At 40.4% G+C, this 24,249-nt stretch overlaps 1 protein-coding gene across 6 annotated transcripts in view; it reads left to right on the plus strand.

Moving 5' to 3' along the window:
• Positions 1 to 24,249, plus strand: part of LOC126403954 (adhesion G protein-coupled receptor L3-like) — a 278,598-nt gene that overhangs the window by 199,441 nt on the left and 54,908 nt on the right. For 4 of the 6 annotated variants that reach the window (XM_050066833.1, XM_050066834.1, XM_050066836.1 and 1 more), the window contains exons 10-12: positions 3,198 to 3,236; positions 16,642 to 16,825; positions 23,821 to 23,943. In XM_050066833.1, coding sequence (XP_049922790.1) covers positions 3,198 to 3,236; positions 16,642 to 16,825; positions 23,821 to 23,943 — 346 coding nt within the window. The remainder of the gene's footprint in view (positions 1 to 3,197; positions 3,237 to 16,641; positions 16,826 to 23,820; positions 23,944 to 24,249) is intronic. The other 2 variants (XM_050066835.1, XM_050066837.1) reach the window with 1 other exon arrangement.

Consider the following 24,249-nt stretch of genomic DNA (forward strand, 5'->3'; position numbering starts at 1 on the left):
TGGTTGGATGAGGATGAGGATGAGAAGAAAAATCATGTATTGGGTTTAAATAAGTACATTTGTTATGTAATGTTGCATAAATACGCCATATGAGTGACATCAGTGTGTAATGTTTTGTTAAAACAACATTAACTTTTAGTTTCACATGGGACACGAATTGTTATCTCTTGAATAAAGGTTTTATTTTACCCAACCACCTCCCCTCCCTCCCGCTCTGTGCGGACTTTCCCACTCTTTATACTAATAGCTTGTTTATACAGTACTGTATATTTCTGAAAAGGGGTATCTATCTTTGCGTTTGCACCTATTATTTACACGTAACCGGCGTTTTTCTTGACGAAAACAGAGATTTTCAAAAACGGCTTCCAAAGTGAAAGCTTTTAAAAATATCCGTTTCTGTGGAGACGTGTAAACAGGATAGACGGAGATTTTGGAAAACGATGACGTTGCAACCCAGTTCGCGCATGCCCATTAGGCGCCCGGGAACCACAACAACAATGGTGGATATATGCCGGGTTGTTTACGTTTTATTAGCACTTTTAGGACAACTTACGAGCTTACAAATGGACTTAGCATTGCTGCATCAACATCACCGCTACATCGGCGCACAAAGACGTCTGCTGTGCCCAATATTATTAAGTGAATAGCAGCTAACTATGCTACATAAGGTTAAAATGTAGTTTATCATTGTTTTTATCACTGGTGCCAAGAGGAAAACAAATGACTGTGTATGCGCAGAACGTTCTTCTATGGTGTTTGGCATACATGTGTGGCGTATCGCCACCTACTGGCCTGGTATGCTAATTGCAGCAAAAAAGCTGCAGTTTTTACGTTTTTGTGTAAACAGGGATATCGTTTTCACAACTGATCATGTAAACCCAGAATTTTTTTTATACGGGATAAATAAAAATCTGTTTTTATTTGTATCGGTATCCATGTAAACAAGGCCAGTTGCTCTCAGCATCAAGTATTGCCTTTGATGGGCATATATTAAAGTAAATTCAAAGCCCAGTGTGTCTCATAAAGACGCTAAAGTGTGCCTTTGATGTCATTATCACATGCTGAGGGCCCTGAAAAAGCAGTGGTTTTTGACACCCTGGGAATGAGAACAGGTGGTATAAACACAGAATGGTGATCTTTTCACCTGCTTGTTCATACTTTTCTAAAGGAGCAAAATGAAGGAATTTTAGGTGAACCATTTGACTCCATATTGCCAATGTCAGTCAGTATTTTCATTCTGACTCCTAAACCCTTCTAAATTTCCAAAATGGAGGCCTACCTATCACCAAACTTCAGTCCAGTCAAACCTGAACGGTGGGTATTCTTTTAATGATCTGCTATTTGGCCTAGCGCTGTCAGATAAAATGATATCCACGATTTTCCCGCGGTCCAGCGCATACTAAAACACACCTTCAATTTCAGTTGGAAGCTCAGGCATATCTCTTCCTCCAGTATCATGTATTATGCTATTGATTTAACTTTGATGTAGTTTAAAAGATGTTATCCATATGTCATGTTCGTCAAAAGCACTACACTTCTACCACTTGATTTTTGACTAATGGGACAGGATAAGTTTTCAGTTTTCAGCTGCGGGAGTACAGGGTTTTTTTTTGTTTTTTTTGCTGAACCTGAAGCTAATGCATTTACTCCCCAATTCGCAGCAGAGCGCAGTAAGGGGCACTCAGGCAAAGCGAGCTAAAATAATACTTTCTGTCTGCTGAGCAGCCAACAGAAAAGCAAACATCAGTGAAATTCAAAATGTCACTCGTTAATTTGCTGGAGCGGCTTCACTTGTAGGGGAACATGAACACCTGTTCTTGGATAGGTTTTTTTTTTTTTCAGGGCAGTTTTTATTTCATTGCCGCAACAGACACAGATGTCCCCATTGAGATTTTAGTGCCAGTTTTCTCCAATGGAGAGGGGAGGTAGTAAAGATGGCCAAAAGGCCTCAGAAGGGAATGTGATGAGTAAATTCACATTGAGGGGCGACTAGAGTTTATAATAGCTCTTGAAAAAACAAGTTTCCCATAAAACGCTACATTCAAGATAGAGGCTACTGCTGTGGTCGAGATTGCCGTTAAGAGTCTTTAGTTTCTCTTGTAAAGATATAGAAAAGAAGCAGTTGGGTTGAGAGAAAAGAAAAGAAGCTTTTAAAGCCACGATGATGTATTCAAGAGGTCAGGGGCTTCTTATGATTTATAAATCTCCATCCTCTGATACGCACGCCATTCTTGCAGTATGGTGCATCTATGGAGAAAAGATGGCCCTACATCTTTCCCTTGTGTTCATCTTCCTTTGCCAGTGAGAGCTCTCCCCAAGGAAACACCGGAGTTCACAGAGCTCTTCCTCTCTGCTCTGGCACTGGCTGATGTTTACCTCCTGAGTTCAATCATTTTGACACAATCTGCAAAGAGCTAAGCGAATTAAAGATTTTTTTTTTTGATAGCGAAGCACAATGCTCTCTGCCAGCAGACAATGAAAGGATTGAGTTGGCAAACGGTGAGATCAGTGTCGTTTTCATGATCAAAGGGTAGCTGGCTAACGGTACGGACGGGAGCGTTTCCAGAAGAGTGGGCTGTGATGTAGAGCAAGAGGCTCCTTTATGGGGAAATGGTACTCTTTGGAGCTAATCTGCATGGGATTTCGCATGGTACCAGAACCTAGCTGTTAAGCCACACAGTAGCTCTGTTGGCTACCTTGCTTGTATCAGAACTCAATTAAAATTATTCACTCTCCATGCAGTGCTAACAGTGTTTCTTTGAGCCTGAGCTTCCTGTCATTTTTCAGGTATGCGGAATTGTTGTCGGCACTAACTCTCCTTTCAATGGTGGCACTGGTTCAAAAGATAAACAGCTCTCCTGAGTTCTCACATGAATTCCTCAAATGAAAAATAAAAATTAAATAAAATATTAACCTTGAAATCACATTTAAGAGTGTCATAGGCGTATTCCCACATGCCTTGTATGTCTCATTTTAGTGCTAATTAACACAAGAGTCTCGGCTGTTTTTCTACGATAGTGCATAATTAATGTATATACTACTTTGCACACTATTTGTACGAAAGGGATTGTTGCAAGAGTATTTCTTTTCTCACTACTCACTACAACTCTGTACTTCAAGCAGAGGAAAATGTGTTCAAGTGGAACTGTTTAAGTTGTTGACCTTCTGCTAACTCTTGCGTTTTCTTTGGATTGCAGCTGCAGAAAAGAGAGCGCTCTTGCCGGTTTTATGTGCAGGTATTTGGACTGAATATTTCCCCCTGTACCTCCTCTCCATTCCCATTGTGGCATCTGTGCTGTCATTTTTACCGTGTACTTTGAAATTTGACCTTTTGAAGTGGAATGCTACTGGCTAAGAAATGACAAACACTATACTTACATATATGTATGTAAAAATTGTGTGTGTACACCACATGCTGTATTTCTGCCAATGCTGAACCAAAGGGTCAAATTTCATAAGCATCATTTACGTTGCATCCAAGATAACCTCAAACCTACATTTATGAGTCATATGTCATCAATGTCCCCTGCATGCGTATGTCATGGATCCTCCTTCCTCCTCTAATGCATTCGGCCTGAGCATGAGGCTGAGAATTTCTCTGTTTCCAAATGGCCATGTATCCATTGTGGATTTCTCCAGCATCTCAGTCATTTTAAAAAACACCCTTAAACCATCATATCAGCACTGCTTTCCAGTGAAATAACCCACATAAGTGGATAGCATCAGTCAAAAATAAAGCTCTCAGGCATGTAACACACTCCTACATTCCTCAGCAAATGCTTAAGAGCCAAAAGAAGTGACCTCATTACACCAGCAAGTCAACTTCCAACTACTAAGTCAGCCAAAGTCATGGCATGTTATGATTCTCCCTGATGCATAATACATGTGTGTCCTAATTTAGGGGGGTCTCTATCGCTTCCCTCAGCTTTTTCTCGGGCTACTGAGTGATTTTGTTATCCCCGGGGTGACATTTTAGCTGTCATCAGAATCGTTTCTACCTTGACAAGAGAACTATGGGATAGGTTGACATCCCTCTCTCCCATACAGATGGCTCCAATTTGCATGTTGGAGACAGATGTTGTGTTATGTGTGTGCTCTACAGTGCTTATGTTAAGCAACATGTATTTGCCTTGATTCCTCTGAGGCATGTCAGGAGGCACTTTGCTATGTATAGTCATGTGATTGTGCAAATGACATCCGTGTGGAATGTATGTTTGCATACGCTTGAGCGTGCTCGCATGTGCAGATGGGTGATGATATCCTTTATGTATGTATATATGGTTTTATCGGCCAACAAATGCTATTGAAAGACCAGCAATCAACCAAAACCAACCACTGTCAAGTGTCTGAAATAAGAACTTCTTCTGTGCCGTAGACCTTCATTGTCAACCAAAGGGATGAAAACATACTATTGAGCCACACTGCCGCACTGGCTGACACATGATTTCATTACAATGAATATGGGCACTGTGGTTTCTTGTGATGCTGCAACGACTCACAAGTGCAAGTGTATATTCTAGGGTTTATACATTGTGCTTGAGATGCTTGAGGTACTTGTGTTTGGCATTCAAAGGTTGAAGTACTGGAATACCTTGAAAATCAGGCATGTTTTTTACTCGGTCCTTGGAAAAAGTGCATGATTGAAAATGAAAGGGGAACACAATGATAGATAATTTTATAAAAATATCTCAGAAAAAAATTTGTAAATGACAAAGCTGAGAATGGCCATGTACGCAATTATTTTGTAATGTACTGCGCAATGATTTTTTGCAAGCCCTTCAGACACTCTTACCGGAGCAACGTCATGCTTTAGCACGAGTTCTGAGCTGTGATTTAGCAGTCAGTTAACAGCTGTGTGTGTCTGACTGTAGGTGGTGGAGCTTTTGAATGGATTTGTGGAGTTTGTTGGTGGCGGTGGCTGTTAGCAGCTAGCACTGCTTGTTAGCCACAACAGCAAGGCGAGCAGATTCACAGATTTGGGCTGTTCTAAAGAAGGTTCATGGTTTGATTGTTGTTTACAGGCAGGTAGGAGTCTCAGTTATCTGCGAGTGAAGCTGTGCTGCACGTAAATAATCTAAATTCAGTGGAGTTTCTGTAACAGAGCTGAAAGTCAAGTTTTCAACCTCCAGCTTAAAGCCCAGTACAGAACAACGATTCGTGACAACTTGAAACCTTTTTAGAACATTGTAGAGAAAAGTTGCAGTGGTGTGAAGTGGCCGGTCTGAGCTCAACTCAGCTGGCTGATGGTGTCACCTGCAACTCAGCTGGTAAAATCGCCGGCAGCTGGTTTTAGATTCTAAGGCTGTTCACCTGTTTCAACAGCCCAGTAGTGAAGTCCGCTGGTCAAGTCAGAATGCTTGTTGTGGCAGTTGTTCCGTCCCTACCAAGCCCTCTGTTTACATCCTCACGGCATGCCGGTGTCGAGCAGTGGGTCGCTGCTGCTGTTCGTTGTACGTGCTTATGCCCCTAACACACAGATTCTGATTGACTGATTAATTTGTGCTGGTCATTTATACTTTTGTTGCGTATTTATGATGAATTCAGTCCATCCGATGCTTGTTTTGTTGGTTTTTCACCATGTCATCACTACTCTAAATGCAGCTGTAGCCAGTATCTCACCATCACTATCCTCATTCATATTTTAAAATGTTATAAATTATATTCAGCCATAAAATAAGCCTGAAAAGCTAGAAATCAGAACGGAAGTACAAAGAGTTGTTGCATAGAGATGATACACCATCTCATCTAGTTGCATTGGTGTGAACCGGCAGGTTTTTAGAACGTTGCACAACGGCACATTGCAAGTATTTATTTTATTCAACTCATCTCATCGTGAATCTTCGGTCTGAAATGGGCATAACATATTACAGATTTAGAATTCAGGCTGAAATTAAGTTTTTATCTTCTTTGCATCTTAACAGTGAGAAAAATAAGTCAGACTTTGCACTGAACTTGGGTACAAATACTTGTCTAGTTGTCTCAAAACGGTTATTTTATGGTTTTAGAGTTTGAGATTTCATGATCAGTAAGTGTGTGCTTGTAAATCATCAATCAAACCTGTCAAAAACTAAGCTAGAGAAACTGATCTAACTTACCTAACTTAAAGAAATTTATAAATGTGTAGAAACTATCTGTAGTTGTAGGGGGAAAAAAATCTAAATTAAGTTTTGTACAGACGTTTTATCAACAAGGACCGTTCACAAACTCTGAGTGCTTTTGAGAACATGTCAGGGATGAGGGAAAAAAATCAAGTAATCACTGTGTCATGCTCTGCGTGTATTTTCTGCTTTTTCTTGTCCTTTGCCAGTCACATGCCAAAATGATAATAACCACTTAAACTGTTAAGTTCAATTTAAGCCCTGGTGGCATGTGTTTGCTCCATTTAAGAATTAGTACAATTCTCTTGCAACAAATGGTTGTGGAGAAAGCAATTTCACCCTTGAAAATAAAATGGGTGCTCGAAAGGTCCTTGAATTTGACTTGCCCTTGTGTGTAAGACCCCTGGTTTATTCCATTGCTGAAAATAGTCCTTGACAGTTTTACGGTTTACTCCGTTTAAGCCTCGCAAACGGCAATGCACAGCTGTTTTAAGACGTTTCCAGGCCCTTTAACAAGTCAAAATTATGAATTTGTAACCCATTCTTATAGATACATGTTTTCAGTAGGAACTAATGTGTTAGCAGAATTTGAAAAGTATTGAGAGACACACTGACAGATTGGTTTCAGTCATTTCAGGGAACATGTCGACAGCAGAAATATAGAAAAATTTCTTTAACTACTGACAGGATGCAAACCACATAGTTTATTCCAAAAATATTCCAATAAACTATATGTACACTATATATAAACCATACATTTAAAAAAAAATAATATTAAGAGTCTAAAGACACACCAGCAGCTCTGTGAGGGAAGCGCTGAGCTGTTACCATGCAGAGAAATAACGTACAAATCTATACTCTCCCTGATTTACATACATCCGTATGCTCCTGCTCCTGCATCTGGGTTCATGTTTCCACAGTGTTGTGTATACTTGGAGCACGCATTGTACATTACCATACATGACTGTACACACTGCTCAGCTGCGCACCTCCTCCTCTGTTCCGTTCCCTCGCTGGGCTGACAAATTCAAACAACAGTGAGGAGCTTTCACTTGACGAACCGGAATAATGGAGCAACATCTGTGGCCTTAGGTAAACACAGGCATTGACTGCACGCGCTGCCAGCCTTTGAGGGACTTTCATTGATTAGGGAAATTGGGCAATGTTTTCTCCAACGGGGCCCTGGTGGTTGACATAAATGGGATTAGCAGAGGAATACAAAGCAAATGAGAGGCGCACCTGCCTCTGCTGTCCCTCTGCTCAGGGACGGCCCTGAAAAACAGACTTCGACAGTACTTTGGGAAAAGGCAGATTGTGCGAGTGCAGGTGCGGTTGTGGCGATGGAGGAAATGGTCCAAAATAAAGCACAGGCTTGAAGTTGATGTCTAAATGAGATGAGGAGCGATTCTCATCTTGATTGAGGGCTGCTATCTTATTTAAGTGGTGAACATGTAGATGGCACTTGAGTTCACCTGGTGCTGAGGTCTTCATCTCGTTAGGATCTTCAGGGAGTTTCAGTACAAACAGCTTAATTTGCTGTTCAGTCGTTGCAATCTGCCTGCCTCTGCTGATCCTAAGCAGATGAAACAATCATTGATTATGACTACTTTTGAATCTTTCTTGGTTGTTCATAAACAGTGATATCTGCCACGTGTCATAGCCAGTTTAATCCCACCCAACAGATTTGGCCTTGACAAAGGGTATAATGATCATCTCCCTATGTTCTGCATTTCCCCTGCAGGAATGTTTTTCTGTGGTGCCCTTTGATTTTCGAACAAACACGCTGAAAATAGCGGCCTGCCTCCTGTGCCTTTTGGTCATAGTAATGGCAGCTTGTTTATAGGCAGTGACATTATGGTCCAATTACTGTGATTATGTCCATCCATTTTGTACCAAGCTAAAGTCAAACACGTTAGCTCTGAATGGCTTCTTCCTCCGGCATTTATTTTGTTTAAAAGCAGAAGATTTGGGATTCAGAGCATATTATGGCATTGATATTGATGTTTCAACACATAAAAGAACAAAATAATATCTTGTGCCTTAGTAGGAACCAAGTGAGTGTGAATTTTCAGGATGCGGGGAGGATACTGAGCTCCGACCCCTCATTAAAATGACACCTTTGCATGCAATGGGGGAGTGTCACAGCGCGGGATGACCTTAGAGCAGGCGAAACGGAGGGAGGCTCCTCGTTCGGGAATGTAACGAGATGATAAAATTTCCCTGGTAGTCAATTTGTTGAAAGATGAAGATAACCACATCCTCATAAACACAGACCTCCTCATCTGGCCTGCAGTGCAGAGTTCTGCCTGAGTAATCTCTGAGCTGTTTCTGCTCAAAGTGGAGAGAGTGGAAAGTATTCTCAAACCCTAAGGAAATTATGTATATGTTTATTAACTGAGCAATATCTTCAGAAAATCCTTCGGGTTTTCATGTAGTTTTTTTTCTTTTTTTTTCTTTTTTTCTTAAGATTATATTTAAGTTGTCCAGAAATACACATACAGAAGATACAAAGGCTACATGCACAAATTAAATTCTTAACTCTCAAATAATAGCCCAAAAGCTCAAATGAGTTTTGAGCAGCAGTGGAATTACATGCGCTCATTACCTGCCATGGTAAATTCATCTTAATCCTGATTTTCATAGCACTAATTCCAACTCTACAACAACAGGGACATGTCACTAATCAGCTCCTATGTGTTTCTCCTTTTAACAAATACTGTTACAACTCACTAATCAATTCCAAATGCTTCTGTGGTGCTGTTTTTGTATGCCTTAGTGCTGACAATATTTATGACCAGAGGCGTTATGTTTTCAGGTTGTCTGTCTGTCCCAATCTCGAGAAACAATGTCTCAAGAATGCTTTGAGGGAATTTCCATGAATTTGGCACAAACAACACTCAACAATGAACTGATACGATTTTTGTGGTCAAAAGTCAAGGTTGTCGTGACATACCATTTGTCACATTCTTGTAAATGCAATATCTCAAGAATGCCTAAATGAATTTCCTCAGATTTGGCACAAACGTCCATTTGGACTCAACAATGAACAAATAAGATTTTGGTGGTCAAAGGTCAAGGCCACTGTGACCTGTCTTTTGTCTCATTCTCGTGAACGTTTTATCTCAAGAACACCTTTAAGGAATTTCTTCAAATTTGGCACAGACGTCCACTTGGATTTACTGTGACCTCACAAAACATGTTTTGGACCAAAAGTCAAGAATTCGTATGCTGATCATGACAAAATTTAACACAAAGTCATGATTTCTGGAAAGAGACATTGCTGTTGAATTCTTCAAATGTGCTTTTTTTGGCACTCAGAGCATCACAAACCAAGGGCCATCTAGTTCCATTATATTAGAGAAAAGGCAGACATCATGACAGCTGGTATCTCCAACACTCTGTAACTCACTGATTATTAGATTACTGATTATTAGATTACTAGATTGATAAATTGCACTACAGGTAGTTTAGTTTAGTTTATTAATTAAAGAGGGGACAGTGCAAATTAATAAATACACATGGCATAAAAATGCCAGAATTAGCCAAAAGGCTATTTTTCATCCGTAGTCCCTTGGCCAATATGTTACACAAGGCTACCTAAAATACAAAAAAAAAGAAAAAAAGAAAAAAAAAGAGGGCACACACTAAAAAAAGACTTCTTTGAACGCATCAACAAGAACAGGACACGCAATTTAAAACTGAAAAAGGACATACAAGGAGTTCATGCCACTGTACTCAGACAATGGAAGGAGATCTAGGACGACCAATAGAGGCGATCTACTGAGTTTGGTAGATAAGTCTTCACTGTTAGAGTTACAAACTATTGGAAATCAGTACCATGCGAGATAAGACTTGGTCGGTTTTATAATTTAAGATGAAATCATGGCTTAAATCAACCCAATCATGTACCATTCACACATGACCTCAAACACAAATTGTTAGATCTTAATATATCTTAGTGTTGTAGTTGTAATGTTGTCGTGAATACATTCTATTTTGTAATTGTGTTTTTTATATAATAGTGTCTTTTAGCAGAGAAATTATTCTCGGTTTTCTGCCAAGGGACTACAAATTAGCTTATAGCTAACTCTGGTGAAGCTAAGTAGCTGTGCACTGCCCCTGTTAAATAAATGAAATTGTTTTTTAAAAGCACTAGGACAGTAGTGACATACATACATATAGAACAACATTACAACACAAGCAGGACATTATTATTAGCAGCAGCAGAAAAGAGTTTGGTGCTTACATGTCCATTAATCATCCATTGTTTTTATCGACTACTGAAAGATTTGTGAGTGTTTAGTTTTCTGATTTCAATTGGAATTACATTCCACTCGGTTGGACCTCTGACAGACCCGGCTGACTGGCTAAAAGCACTTTTCCTCAATGGAATAGTACAGTCTCCTCTTATTGAACCCCAAGTGACACGAGAGGTAGGAGGAAAAACATTATCTTTGATTTTGGGGTGAACTGTCCCTTTAAGTTGCGCCGATGAAACTCAGTACTCCCTGCACACGTTTCAGATGAAAAGCAAACACGGCAAGGTGCAGACCAGTGTGTGATTTAGTGCAAGTTCATCAAAATTAAACTCCTTTCCAAAATAAAACAGTGTTTCAAATTAAACAGCCTCAAATGAGCGAAATGATGTCCCTTGGCACTGGAAGGCTTTTAATCTGAGGAAGTTTTAAGTTTGCTTCATAGTGAATGAAGTGAATAAGTAAATGTTAGCTACTGTAGATAATTAGTAAATAAAAACTGTATTTCCATTCTTAGAGCAGCCAAGTGTTGAGTATAACATGACTCTCTTATTGTGCTGACAGAGTTTGATGTGGAATACACGCTTGAATTTAATCAGGCAACAGGTGAACATGAATGAAGTTTTGTGCTTGCTTTAACAGTTAACAGCATTAACAGCAAATCAACAGAGATCATAAAGCAGAAGCACTTCTTTCCAAAATACAATAAAATATACTTGAAACAGGGAAACTTAAAATTAAAGGCATGTCTCTAATATAAGTCTATTTCAAATGAAAGTCTCCCTTTCTCTGCCGCTGATAAATAAATAAAGGGCTGCCAGTGGGAATTGTACAATAGTAAGATTAAACTTGAGACATAAGACAAAAAGCACAAAGGTAATCCCTCAGTAACTCACATATACAGACACAACCACCCGCTTACAAGAAAGCGAAGGTTTCATGAAATATTAAACAAGAAGGTTGCAGAGACTTTCAAAGAAGACAGAGGATTTGGCTAGCAGGTCAAATGAAACAGGAAAAGAGAAATACAGAAATGATGCAACAGCTTCACCTGTGCCAAGAGACATCTCGTCAGATACAAGAGGACAGAGAGAACAAGATTGTTTGTGTTGGTCCCCCCCTCACCACCACCCCCATTTTGAGATCAGCCCTCAGTGAGAGAAAACAAGTGAGGGGAACCAACTGGCGAACAGGAAGGGAGGAGGGAGGAGAGACGAGTGCACACAGAAAGCCGACCAGAGAGCAAGCCAGAAAGGGAAGAGAGGGAGATCAGCCTCAGCCAGAATCAATTTCCCAGACCCAGAGTTCATTTCATCAATCAGCACACAGATAGAAGCACACACACCACGGGCTGGCTTGGACTCCTGCCAAGCACACGCTAATGTCCACCTCTCCCTTCCTTCCTTCTGCATTGGTATAAATGGCCCGTGCACTGCAGCTTTTCACGCCCAGTCATCATCCTTGTTCCAAGTGGAACATTCCAGCAGTGGGTCCAGTTAACGATTAGCATTTCCTCGTGTACCAGAAACTAGAATATAGTGTTGTTTTTTCAGCACAGGAAAGTAAAGTAGCTAAAAAAATGGTTGGGAGTTTGCTGCAGCAGACTGAGCTGCTACATTTGACAGATGGAGTGGCAGTGTGCTAATAGCAGTAAAATAGCAGCAAGCCACCATCGCGTCCTCCGCGACTCAACTGCACAGACTAGGATGATGGTAGTGGTGTGCTGCTTGGGTGCACATCCCGAGCTAACCGGCTGCTGGCTGTAGCTTCATATTTACTGCACAGACGCGAGAGTGCTGTCAATCTTTTCATGAATCTCACAGCAAGAAAGTGAATAAGCATGTTCCCCAAAATGTCAAACGGTTGCTTTGGATGGGTAGAGAAAGAGAGGAATGGTGGGTTTGTGTCGTGAATGACAGGCCTTGCTTGCTTTGACAGGGATTTTGGCAATGTTGTTGCCCAAATATACAATTTGGACACTTGTTAATACTGCTTATAAGTTTACAGACAAAAATATACCTACAGCTTTTATTTGGAAATTTGACATGTATTTGACATCAGTGCTGCTGCTGAGATTAAAAAATATTGGTAGCAGGCCAAAAAAAGTCACTGTGCATTCAAGAACTTGAATGGTTTTCATGTTTTTAGTTAAATTAACAGACAAGACAAATCCAAATCTGCAGTGTGTATCATGCCAGTTCAGGATTTGCAAAGAAAAAAGTGGCTGGCGGCCATCCAGAGGGCTCATGTTAACACCAATGGGAGTGCGCTCCGAGCCCACGTGTTTGGTCTTGAATCTTGGTGGTCAGTACAGACCCACTCTTGGCCAGTTTGCCAATACCTGTCCAAATGTTTCATTTTTTCAGCTATTACAAAGGTAGCGATATCATGTAAGACAACCTAAGGCATTTTCTCCCATATCTTGACTGAGATCACAAAAAAATGGCTTCAGAATAATCGAACATCATGTTGGCCTCAATATTCTTAAACCAAAATGTAACTCAAGGTTGTGAAAATTACCAGAAAAGATGAAAATATGAAGTTCACTCAAGACTTTGCTTTGTACAGACCCCTTTGCCCCAAACAAAGATGGCATTGATCTGGTGGCGTTGCATTGACTTCGGTAAAGAAAGTTCCAAAACTGTTTCTGAAACAACAAAACACTTTCTGTTGAGCTTAAAAAGTGTCCTTGAAGAAATAGATTGACATTTTTAAAGCTACTCTTGTTTTTTTGCTGAGAGGGAGGTAAGAAGATCATTACTACTGCCATGGCCTTACAATAAACAAGCTAACATCAGCAGCCAGTTAGCTTAGCTTAGCTTAACTTAGTTTAAAGCAAAAACTAGAAACAGAGGAAACAGCTTGCTTGGCTTTGGAAACAATGTCTTCCTACTGCTACCGCTTCTTTGTTTAATCCATGCTAGAACATTTATGCTAAGCTAACTGGCCGCTGGTGTTAGCTTCACATTTAACGTACAGGCATGGAAGTGTTATCATTTTTTCATCATGTTGACGTCGGTAATAAAACAGTTTCAAAACTAGTTTGTTGGGGCACCAAGTAGCTCAGTGGGTAGAGTTGGCATCCCATGTACAAAGGCAATGTTCTTGCCACACCAGCTGCAGTTTCAATTTCAGCCTGTGGCCCTTTGCGGTCCCTTTCACGCTCAATCACTGTCCTGTCAAATAAAAGCCAAAAAAAAAAAAAATCATTAAAAAAGTGGATTGTTTTTGAAACGACAAAACATACATTTTGTTGAGCTTAAAAAGTGTCCTTGAGGAAATAGTTCAACAGTTAAATGGTTTCTTGCTGAGAGTTAGGTAAGAAGATCATTACTATTGTCATGGCCGTATGATAAACATTAAGCTAACACCAGCAGCCAGTTAACTTAGCTTAGCGTAGCTTAGCTTAGCTTAGCACAAAAACTGGAAACAAAGGAAACCACTTGCCTGGCTTTGTCAAAAGGAAACAAAATCTTCCTACCGCTACCTCTAAACATCATGTGTTTGTTTAATCCATGCTTAAACATTTATGCTAAGCTAACTGGCTGCTGGTGTTAGCTTCATATTTACCGTACAGGCATGGGAGTGTTATCTTTTTTACATCTATCTGCAAGAAAGCAAATAAGGGTCATCAAGTTTCCCAAAATGTTGCTTTTTCTTCTTTATAGAATGTAAAAACCCAGGTGTCTTAAAAAAAAGATATGAAGGACGTGACATCGGTGTCTTAAAAGAGAGCTCCAATGTTGTTCAGCACACATAGAGAGCTTAACAAACCCTCAGGGACACACAGTAATAACACAGAACAGGCATCTTTTGTCCAATGTGAAGTTCTTTTACTTTTCTAAATTGTGCAAAAAAAGCCTATAAACCAATTTATCAGACAAAGGTGTAGAAATGCTTTAGTTAGATGTGCAGTGTAAATGTCTTGGCACTCAGTTTTCTTTTGAGTTTGCTTTTTTCCAGCTGTAGCCTCTTTGGACTGCGGCAACATTGTTGGCAACAAATAATCAAAACATGCTTCCTTGTGGGGATAATAACGCTTAAGGAAGCCAGTTTTGCTTTACATTGTATGTGTGGTGCCTGTATGCTCACGTTCCTGTCTCTGGCAGTCACCTGCCTTCCAACATGAAGACAAGTCTCTGCAGTCTTGATATCATTATTTCATTATCTGGTCTGATTGAGGGAAAATTGGCATGCCATACGCATACTAATAACAGTAATGAATAATTTGCATCGCAGAGATTTGGTAATCTATTGCATGTCCAAATGATGCACCGGGAGTGAATGTCAGCTTTATTGCTTTTCTTTGGATGATGTTATGAATGCCTGAAGGGCTTGTAAGAAAACTGATCTTTATTACAATAGTAATGTTTTGATACATACTGTATACTCAGACCTCAGTTGTTTTATTCACTCTCGTTTATCAATTATCCATTCCCTCCTCAAGTTTTCTGACCCGTTCTGTTCTTCCACCTTTTTTGTGCGTCTCTTCTGCATGCGAGAAAAAGCGAGTCAGCCTCCTCTGCAAGTCCATCAATCCTTCCCCTGAAGAACCATTATTTCAGTGTTTTAAGAAGTGCTGGGGAGAAAAATTTTTTGCAGTGGCGAACAAAGGGAAAAAAAAATGTCAGTGCCTGAAGAAAAAGAGCTCCTTAATTGAGAGTGAATCAACCTCTGCCTCTAGCTGAATGTCAAAAGGTGTGATTGGAGATTGGCTGCAGATAATGAATAATTACATCAAAGTTGGTAGACTGCCGGTGCATGTGTGCACTCGTGTACGTGCGCACGCCTGCGAGTTTGTCTGTGTTTTTGTATACTAGCAGGTGCAGAGGTGTGTGTTCACTCTTGCGTCAGTCTCTCACAGTGTGTGTGGTTGTGTCTGGGTGTGGGCGGCTTAATGTGTGCAGGGTATGTTTTGAATGAGGAAGAGCCAGCTGGTGCTGTTTGAAATTCTCATCCAGCGCCAGTGAGTTGAATACAATCAGTCCTCCGTCTCCTCTTGCTATCACAGTGATTTGAAACAAACATACAACTTAACATTATAAGGTAATTGAGGGGGTCCATTACAGTTATGCTTTGTGACTATAACGCCAGTTTTTTTTCCCTGTCTTTTGATCAGGAATTCATTTGATACACTAGAGCACATGATTTTTCTTATCGCCTTTGGCTTTATCCCCGTGCTGTTTTTTGATTCTTACTAAAACTCTTATTCCCTCTCATAATCCATTGATCAAAAAAGGGGATCTATGTGAAGTTCAGAGAGAAAGTTGTGTGGCGTGACACACATCATAACCTCCATCTTCAAGATGTCACGACTGCAAACTGGCTTTTCAAGAAGTGCAAATTAAGTGTTAAAAGTCAAACCAATTTTTTATTAAGATATGTAAGCGATGGAAATGTTACTATCATTAGCAAAGCAGGAAATTTCTAATAATTCTGTGTTTGACCACCTACTGTAGCGTAATGGCTTAGAAATAGCTTTCCTTCCACTGGCAGTCAGGCTCGTTTTGCTCTTCAGTGCAGTGGTACCAGGAATGAATTGCTTTGCTTGACCAATTAGTATTCCATTCATAAATCTTGCCATTGGCATTTTTAAATCTTTAATGGCTCTTAATTTTTCATCTTGTCTTGAGAATGTTCCTGTTTCTTCCGTGCTTACTCGCTTTGGCATTGTTGTGAGCAGATTAAAGAAGGCGTAATAGTTGTTCTGTCCCATTAATATGCAGGAAGGATGTGAGCTGAATAGATGCGGGTCGTTGCTACCAGCAAATACCTTGTACTTTAAAATGTATCAATGTTGCTGTGTTTTTTTGTAGTGCTTTTGTGTATTGGGATTGGCTGCATGGAAGAACATTAATCTCACCAATTAAAGACTCTAGCCTCAAGTCATGTAAGAATTGGCCTCTGGTCTCGTAAAGCACTAGTTCTGATTCATTTACATGATTAATTTTTCTCGTAGATAAAAGGAAGCGGTAACAAAAGCAATCCTATCCAATGCCATTACAGATTCAGGTGTTGCTGCTACTAGTTACGACCCATGTCTAAAAGCATAACTTGTAAATGAATTGAAAATAGGGTCATGAAATTGCTTGGTAGAAAGATGATTATGGAATTTTCAGTTCAAAAGAAAAACCATTCATGCTTCTTCCTCACACAGTGTTTTTTCAGCCCTGAATTCCCTTTTATCTTCCTTCACTCATACCGTTTACCAAATCACCATGTCAAACAACAGCGGTCCCAGGCCAGCTTAGCTTCTTTTCACTAAATCGATGATTTGGACTCCCCAGGCCATGGTGGAGACAGTCAACAATTTGCTGCAGCCACAGGCTCAGGCGGCATGGAGGGAGCTGAGCACAGGCGAGCAGCTGCGGGCTGCCACCATGCTGCTGGACACAGTCGAGCAAGGGGCCTTCGTCCTGGCTGACAACCTGCTGAAGACGGACATCGTGCAAGAGAACACTGACAACATCCGTAAGTGCAAACTGAGGCATTTTACTTCCTTCCATCTTCCCATGCACTTGTCATTCACTGTAAATGTATATAAAGAAATATTTGCTTGTTTTACACACAGGAACAATTTGTAACATCCCCTCCAGGAATGTTTTAAGACATAAAAAAAAATCTGTGCAGAAAAAGTTTTCGAAAACATTATGCCTCTGGCCATGGCTGTCATCAGCACGGAGGCATTATGTTTTCAGGCTGTCCGTCTGTCTCATTCTCGTAAATGTGATATCGCAAGAACGCCTTGAGATATTTTTTCAAATTTGGCACAAATGTCCACTTTGACCCAAGGATGAACGGCTTAGATTTTGTGGGTCATAGGTCAAGAGGTCAAGGTCACTGTGACCTCGTCTGTCTCATTCTCATGAATCGATATCTCAAGAAAACCCTGAGGGAGTTTCTTAAAATGTGGCACAAATGTCCACTTTGACTGAAGGATGAACTGCGTAGATTTTGGAGGTCAAAGGTCAAGGTCACTGTAACCTCATCTGTCTCATTCTCATGAATCGATATCTCAAGAAAACCCTGAGGGAGTTTCTTAAAATGTGGCACAAATGTCTACTTTGACTCAAGGATGAACTGCTTAGATTTTGGTGGTCACAGGTCAAAGGTCAAGGTCACTGTAACCTCATCTGTCTCTTTCTCAAGAGTCGATATCTCAAGAACACCCTGAGGGAATCTCCTCAAATTTGGCACAAATGTCCACTTTGACTCAAGGATGAACTGCTTAGAGTTTGGTGGTCACAGGTCAAAGGTCAAGGTCACTGTGACCTCATCTGTCTCATTCTCAAGAATCAATATCACAAGAACACCCTGAGGGAATTTCCTCAAATTCGGCACAAATGTCCACTTTGACTCAAGATTGAACTGCTTAGATTTTGGTGGTCACAGGTCAAAGGTCAAGGTCACTGTGAAATCATCCGTCTAATTCTAATGAATCAATATCTCAAGAACACCCTGAGGGAATTTCCTCAAGTTTGGCACAAACGTCCACATGGACTAAACAATGAACTGATTAGATGTTGCTGGACCAAGGTCACTGTGACCTCACAAAACATGAGTAAATGATGATAATGACATATGTCCACACAACAACACTTTTCTGGTCTTTATTCAACGACAGCTCAGGAACAGAGGGGGAACAGATACTGAATCGGTGACTCTAATCTTAAGTGTCCATCTTGAAGCTGTGGTGATTGTCTTCTGTGCTGCCAGGTTAAAGATGTTTGTGAAGCATATGCATGTTGCTGAAAAATGCACTTTTGACTTGTTATTAAATTCCCTCAAAGTCTTAACTACATATATTATATGAGTCCAAACAGAGATGGATGCAAGCTGCAATTTGACTGGTTGGTGGAGGCACACAACAGCCAGGCACAATTCTAGTTTTATGTTTACTTTTATTTAAGATGGGAGAATGCACATTAATTAAAACAAGCACTTGGGTCCATCGTGTGAACGTGCCAGATTTTTATCTGCAGTCCCTGGCAGGTTGATGGCATATAAAAAACATTAAAAGCAAACCTACAAAGCGTTGAAAGCTATGAAAATTGTATGACAGCAAGCAAATTACACTTTAATTTGGTTGACTTCGTCTGCATGAGTAAAAAAGCTTGGACGGAATTAAGTTAATTTCCTTTCAAGATGCTGGAAAACAGATCATCGCTCAGCTGGAAGACAGCGTTGTCAATTATGATATTTAGAAAATTAGAAACTGAATTTAAAGAGCTGACTGTTTGTTTTGTTTGTTAGGATTTTTTTGTAATGTTTTCCAGGGGTGTTCCTGTCATGTGTCTGAAATATTTCATCCTTCTTGCCACTTGTACGGGGGTTACAAAGTTCACCATACTGCTATTGATCCGGTCCGCTCTCATATTGACAGCAGTGCTCTTGAGGCAGTGGAACAAGTGTGAAGGTCACTGGATTAATTCTTCCTCCCTCGCAGGAGGTTAAATTTTGCAGGGCTGCTCGTGTCTGATGGCAGTCAGCTGTAAATTGACAATTATCTCAAATGATTGTACTTATATTCATGTCAATTATTAGTCGCAATTAGCCACTAGTCGTGCAGATCAGGGATCAGTGCTCATTATTCAGTGTATAAATACCAAGTGAGCACGGATAATGGGACTTCTGTCGTCAATATTTTCCCTCGTGGTGCTTCCCAGAACTGGATACATGGGTTGTTGAAAAGTAGAATTTATTAAATCTGTGGTTTACATTGAGAGCCATTTAAAAAGCACGAAATGCAATTGAATTAAATAACCTTTTTTGCAGACGGTGGCATCGAGGGCAAGGGGAATTAAGAAAAAATAATGTTATGATGTATCGCCCTCTTCTCAGAACAAGTGGGGTTTTTTTTTCCAAGTTCCTGCTGCCATGGCAACCTAAAAATATAGGTCTACTGACTTAAAAGGAAGCAAGCGTAAGGAGAATTAATAAAAATGATTTTATTGTATCTGGCACACAATTCATCTGGGTATTAAGAAGATTCTGGGCTCGTTTGGAGAGGGGAACGAGACGATGCCTGCTCAACTGGAGTGAGATTTTATAGCGCATAGTGGTAGTCTGGTTAATTATGTGCTGGTGACATGTTTACTAGGCCTTATCTCTCTGTTTGCTCGGCTTATTTTTTTTTTTTTCTCCAGCCAGTTGGCTCTTGCAATCCCTCATGCCATGCAGAGTAGTTAAACGAGGACAAGGGGGCCCATTTAAACATCAGTAATCACTGCAGCAGCTAATTATTGATCTCTCACAATGAATTACATGCAAACGGGTTTGCAGGTGTGTTGTAGCCCCCACGCATCGCACCTGGTGACACATCCTCAATGTTGGGATGAGGCGGTTTTCTCGCTTTAAAGTGAATCTTGAAGAGCAAGAAAGCCTCGTTCCCGTTTTAGGCTCAAGCCGATAATGAGATCTATTTTCTTCGCTTTCAAAGAAGAAGGATATTTCCTCAGCTATTGTGTCTGTGTTTGTGTTTACACGTCACAGTGCATGTGCTCGTCGAGGGCTTTGTCTGCGCAGGAGTGTGCTTCACTCTCCGCATGATAATCTTATGAGCAGATTTCTGCCGATTAGCGTGTTATTTAAACGGGCTTTGAAGGTATAGCCTTTGGGTCCAGCAACTACTATGGCATCAAAGGAATTCCCTAAAGCCCATCGTAAGCTCTTTTACACAACCACACAGGGAAAAGAGAGTTAGAGAGGGAGAAGAAAAATGCCTCCTTTATTCCAAAGGCAGGCCTGGAATCCAGGGAATGGTGAGCTATCTGGGGTATTGTCTTTGCTAAGTTGAATAGGAATGTATCACCAAAACCCCCTGGCCTTTGCAAAAGCACAAGAGAATGTTAATACAAAGGCTTTTTTTTTTTAAGAGAAAGTATGGGAAGCCTTGGTATGAGACCAGATACAAAGGGAGGATTAAATATGGACTCTTCGCAGCTTTTCGTGGGCGCTAACCTTTATCAAAGACAGAGGTGTCACAGTCCACTGACATCGGATCATCAGCTGAATGCCTTATCAGGCCTAATGAAGTTTCTACAGTTGATGGAAGTGTGTAGACGAACTGCCAGCCAGTTTATGTGTTGCATGTAATTAGCATAGCAGAAACAAATGTAGTATCTATGACTGAAATTTTTGGACAGATCACAGTCAGAAATCACCCATTTTAGTCAGAGACACTTGCATAAAGTGTCTCTGACTAAGTGTCTGTTGTGTACTGGTGTTATGTGTAATACATGAGTGGCTGATGTGCAGTACTGTTATGTTTATATTATGTTTTTTTATGGTGTATGCTTTTAATTTCTTCCGGGCTATTATTGTAAGGCAGCAATACTTGTGCAGCTCCTAAGTCCAAGGCAAAATTCCCTACGGGGACTATACAGTATACCGTATTGCATCATACAGTATCGTATCGTATCTTACCGTGTAAAGGAGTAGGTTATGCAATTGAATTTGGTGGAAAAAGGAGGAGGCTTTCAAAAACATCCAGGCACAAATGAGGATAAATCTGGGAGAACTCCTCGGACGGGCAAAGCTACTTTCCTGCGGTCCCTGCTGGTTATCTGGCAACCTCAACCTGATGTCAAGACCTCAGGATCGGGCAGGGTATTGGTACTCGATACCGTAAGGCGTCAACGGAAATAACCCAGTACCAACTAGTATCAGACTTCTCCAGTCAAACGATTCCTGCGTTCAATCCTTTTTGTCCCCAGATGTAGAAAAAAGGATCCATTGTATGGTTTTGCTCACAGCTAGTCACCACAAGCATTCTTCATTTTATTGTGACATATGACTGACCCGCTACTGCAGCAGCTACAACCCAGTTGCTCACATAGGGCAAGAAGTAGCCTGGCAGATAACCCTCTGTAAATTCAAAATGTATCTTTTTTTCACTTTAGGTTTTGTACAGATTAAACAAACAAGTAATCAAGTGTTGATTATTGGGCTTTATAGGTGATGGTTGGTGGATTATGTTACCTTTAGAGCCAGACTATCAGTTTTCCCCTGTTTACTGTCATTGTGCTAATATGCTAATTGGCTGCTGGCAGCAGCAGCATATGTACTGTAAAGTTATGAGAGTGGTTTCCATCTCAGCTGTTGTCAAGAGGCACAAATAAGCGCAGCTCCCAGACTGTTGAAGTCTTCCTTATAAGCTTTTTAGACATCTCATATATATATGTGTAATCTTTATTTTGATAGCATTTCAACATAAAGCAGCTTTACGTAGTGTCTTAGATGTGTTTATTTGCTTTGCAGAAACTGCATTAATGGTTAAAAAGTGTCGTCCCTTTCATAAACTACATCAAAAACTACTTTGTGAATTCAGAAGTGAGATGCCACAACACTAAAGGCAGCTTTTTTATTCACTCCTACCACCTGTATTAGTCAGAACTGCTCACTTCATCTTTTGGAATTTGACATTTGTGTAAGTTCTTTTCTGTACTTCCACCTCGCAATGAATCAGTGGATTCATCTCAGTGCTTTGGGAGTTAATGTGACATTTAGGAATGCCTAGACTTCACACAGGTCACCCGTACTCGAGATTAGAGCACACTCGACTGCTTTATTAAACTGAATTGTATCGTACCATAATAACTTTGATAGAATGAGCTTTTTTATTTCAGCTGGGCTCCTATCAGCAGCTCATTTTCCTCTGCTGTATGACGCCGGAGTCTTTGAACCATAAATTAGGAGCTTGCTTCAGACACAACAGCTGTTGAGCTGCCGCAGAAGCGAGCTCGTCTTCCCTAGCTGGTCTTTATCTCCTCCTTGTATCTCTCGCTCTCTCCGCTCCTCTCGAGAAAAAGATTCCTTGAAATGAAGACGTCCTTTTTTTTTTTTTTTTTTCAAAGGCCGAAGACAACCTTTTGTTTTTACAGTTTAAGAGAAAACAATGTCACCTGAACACTTGATCGTCACTTGATTAAGAAGCCTATAGCAAGACACCAACCTCCCCTGCGCACAGAGAGTTGAGAGGGAGGCAGCCCTTCAAAGCTGCGGGAATCAAGAAAGGATGTGTTGCATTAAGTGCTCATTGGAGATGCTTGGATTAATCAGCTACAACATGAAAATGGTTTTTTGAATCAGTGAAGTGACTCGAGATGTGTTTTAAGTTTACTCATGGCTGCTGTCTGATGTCAGGTCTTTACCTAATAGCAATTATAACCAATAAGTCACATGGAGGTTAGGTGCAAAGCATCACTTTTATTGTTCCTTTAGTTTTATACTTCTGTTATGACATGACTGTATTTTGAAAGAAGGGCTGGGTAGTCTTTCAATATGATAGCGGTATTGTGATATGAGACTAGATATCGTACTAGAATTTGGGTACTGTAATACCGTCTGTGTTGTCTTTTTCTGTGTTTACAGTAAAGTGATGTAATTTTCTGAACTTACCAGACTGTTCTAACTGTTCTGTTATTTGCTTTTCTTGACCCATCATATCCATGTTACTGATGGTTTTTTATCAAAAATCTCATTGTGTAAATATTTTCTGAAAGCAATCTACAATATCGTCTGTATCGATAGTAAGGTATTTTTTAGGTACTTGTACCTTTTGTACCTACTTGTGTTTATAACGTAGGTTCCAGTCCCCTCTTCATCAGCTCTGCTAAATTCGGGCTAAATGTGGTCTACATTTGGGCTTGGTGCTGCATGCTGTTTAACTCCTTCTCTTACTCTGCGAGCTAGCCAGGTCAAGATTTTCATCTGGGAGGAGCAACAATGCGGTCATCTTGTTGTGGTCAGAATATGTAAACAGACACATGCCCCCAAAGATGAGAGATAGGGCCAGTCAGAGTCTGGAGCAAGTTCCAGGACATGACCCTCAACCTCACCGATGACATTAATGAACTTACTAAGTCAGTGGTGGATTTGATTTGTAAAACAACAGAAGCAACTGTACCCAAAACTACAATTAAATGATTCCACAGTCAGACATTGATTACCAGAACCATCCTGTAACATGGACAGTAACAACTTACTTATGTATGATTCAATGGATTGATTTGGTCAGAAATATCGTAGTATTTGATTTCCTCCTTATCCCCATGTTTGGACTGTGCAACATCGTTGAGGTCTAATGCCTTGCTCATGTGATGTTCATGTGATGACAAAAGAAAAAGGAATGAGGGAAAGTGCGAACCCGAGTGTGTACGACTTGCAAACATTCACATAAACAATAGTATACAATCATTGTAGCACACACCATCCATTAAATGTAATCATTTACTGTTACTTTAATGAATGATCAATCTTAACTCTCGGCAAGAAATCTAATAACTGCATTGTCCATAATGTGGAATATTTCCTTTAAGGCCTCAGCTGCAATATTGTGTATTTTGCCTCTGCAATTTATAGTCTGCAGCACTTTTTATGTCTATTATGTCTATTGTGTGTCATAAAAATCAAACTTATTGATCACTGACTGCTGTCTTGCTTGGGTTTGTTGTGTATGTGTGCAGAGCTGGAGGTGGCGAGGATGAGCACAGATGGGAATTTGCCTGATCTGAAGTTCCCACAGACAGGAGGACAGGGCAACTCCATTCACCTCTCGGCTAACACGCTAAAGCAGCACGGACGCAACGGTGAGTAGTCAGCCTTTTTGAATCTGCGTTTATTTCTGCCCTGTTGTTGGTTTGAAGTGTAATCTCGCCTTGTGTAGGGTTTCAGTTGGTGTGTTATTTGAGTTTGTGATATAAAAGGAATTCACCAGATGAAATTCGACATGTCTAGAGCAGAAATGCTGCATTACTTCAAAGACTTTCAGGAATACAAGATCCACTGTAATTAATCAAGAGTTCTTTTTGTTATTTCTTTTCCTATTCTGAATGTGACATTGCATGGGACTGCAGTGGTTTTGTAGGGATTTCATCACAGATGCATGTGAATAA

This window comes from Epinephelus moara, chromosome 17 (genome assembly GCF_006386435.1).
Source record: "Epinephelus moara isolate mb chromosome 17, YSFRI_EMoa_1.0, whole genome shotgun sequence".
In the NCBI taxonomy this organism is placed as follows: Eukaryota; Metazoa; Chordata; class Actinopteri; order Perciformes; family Serranidae; genus Epinephelus; species Epinephelus moara.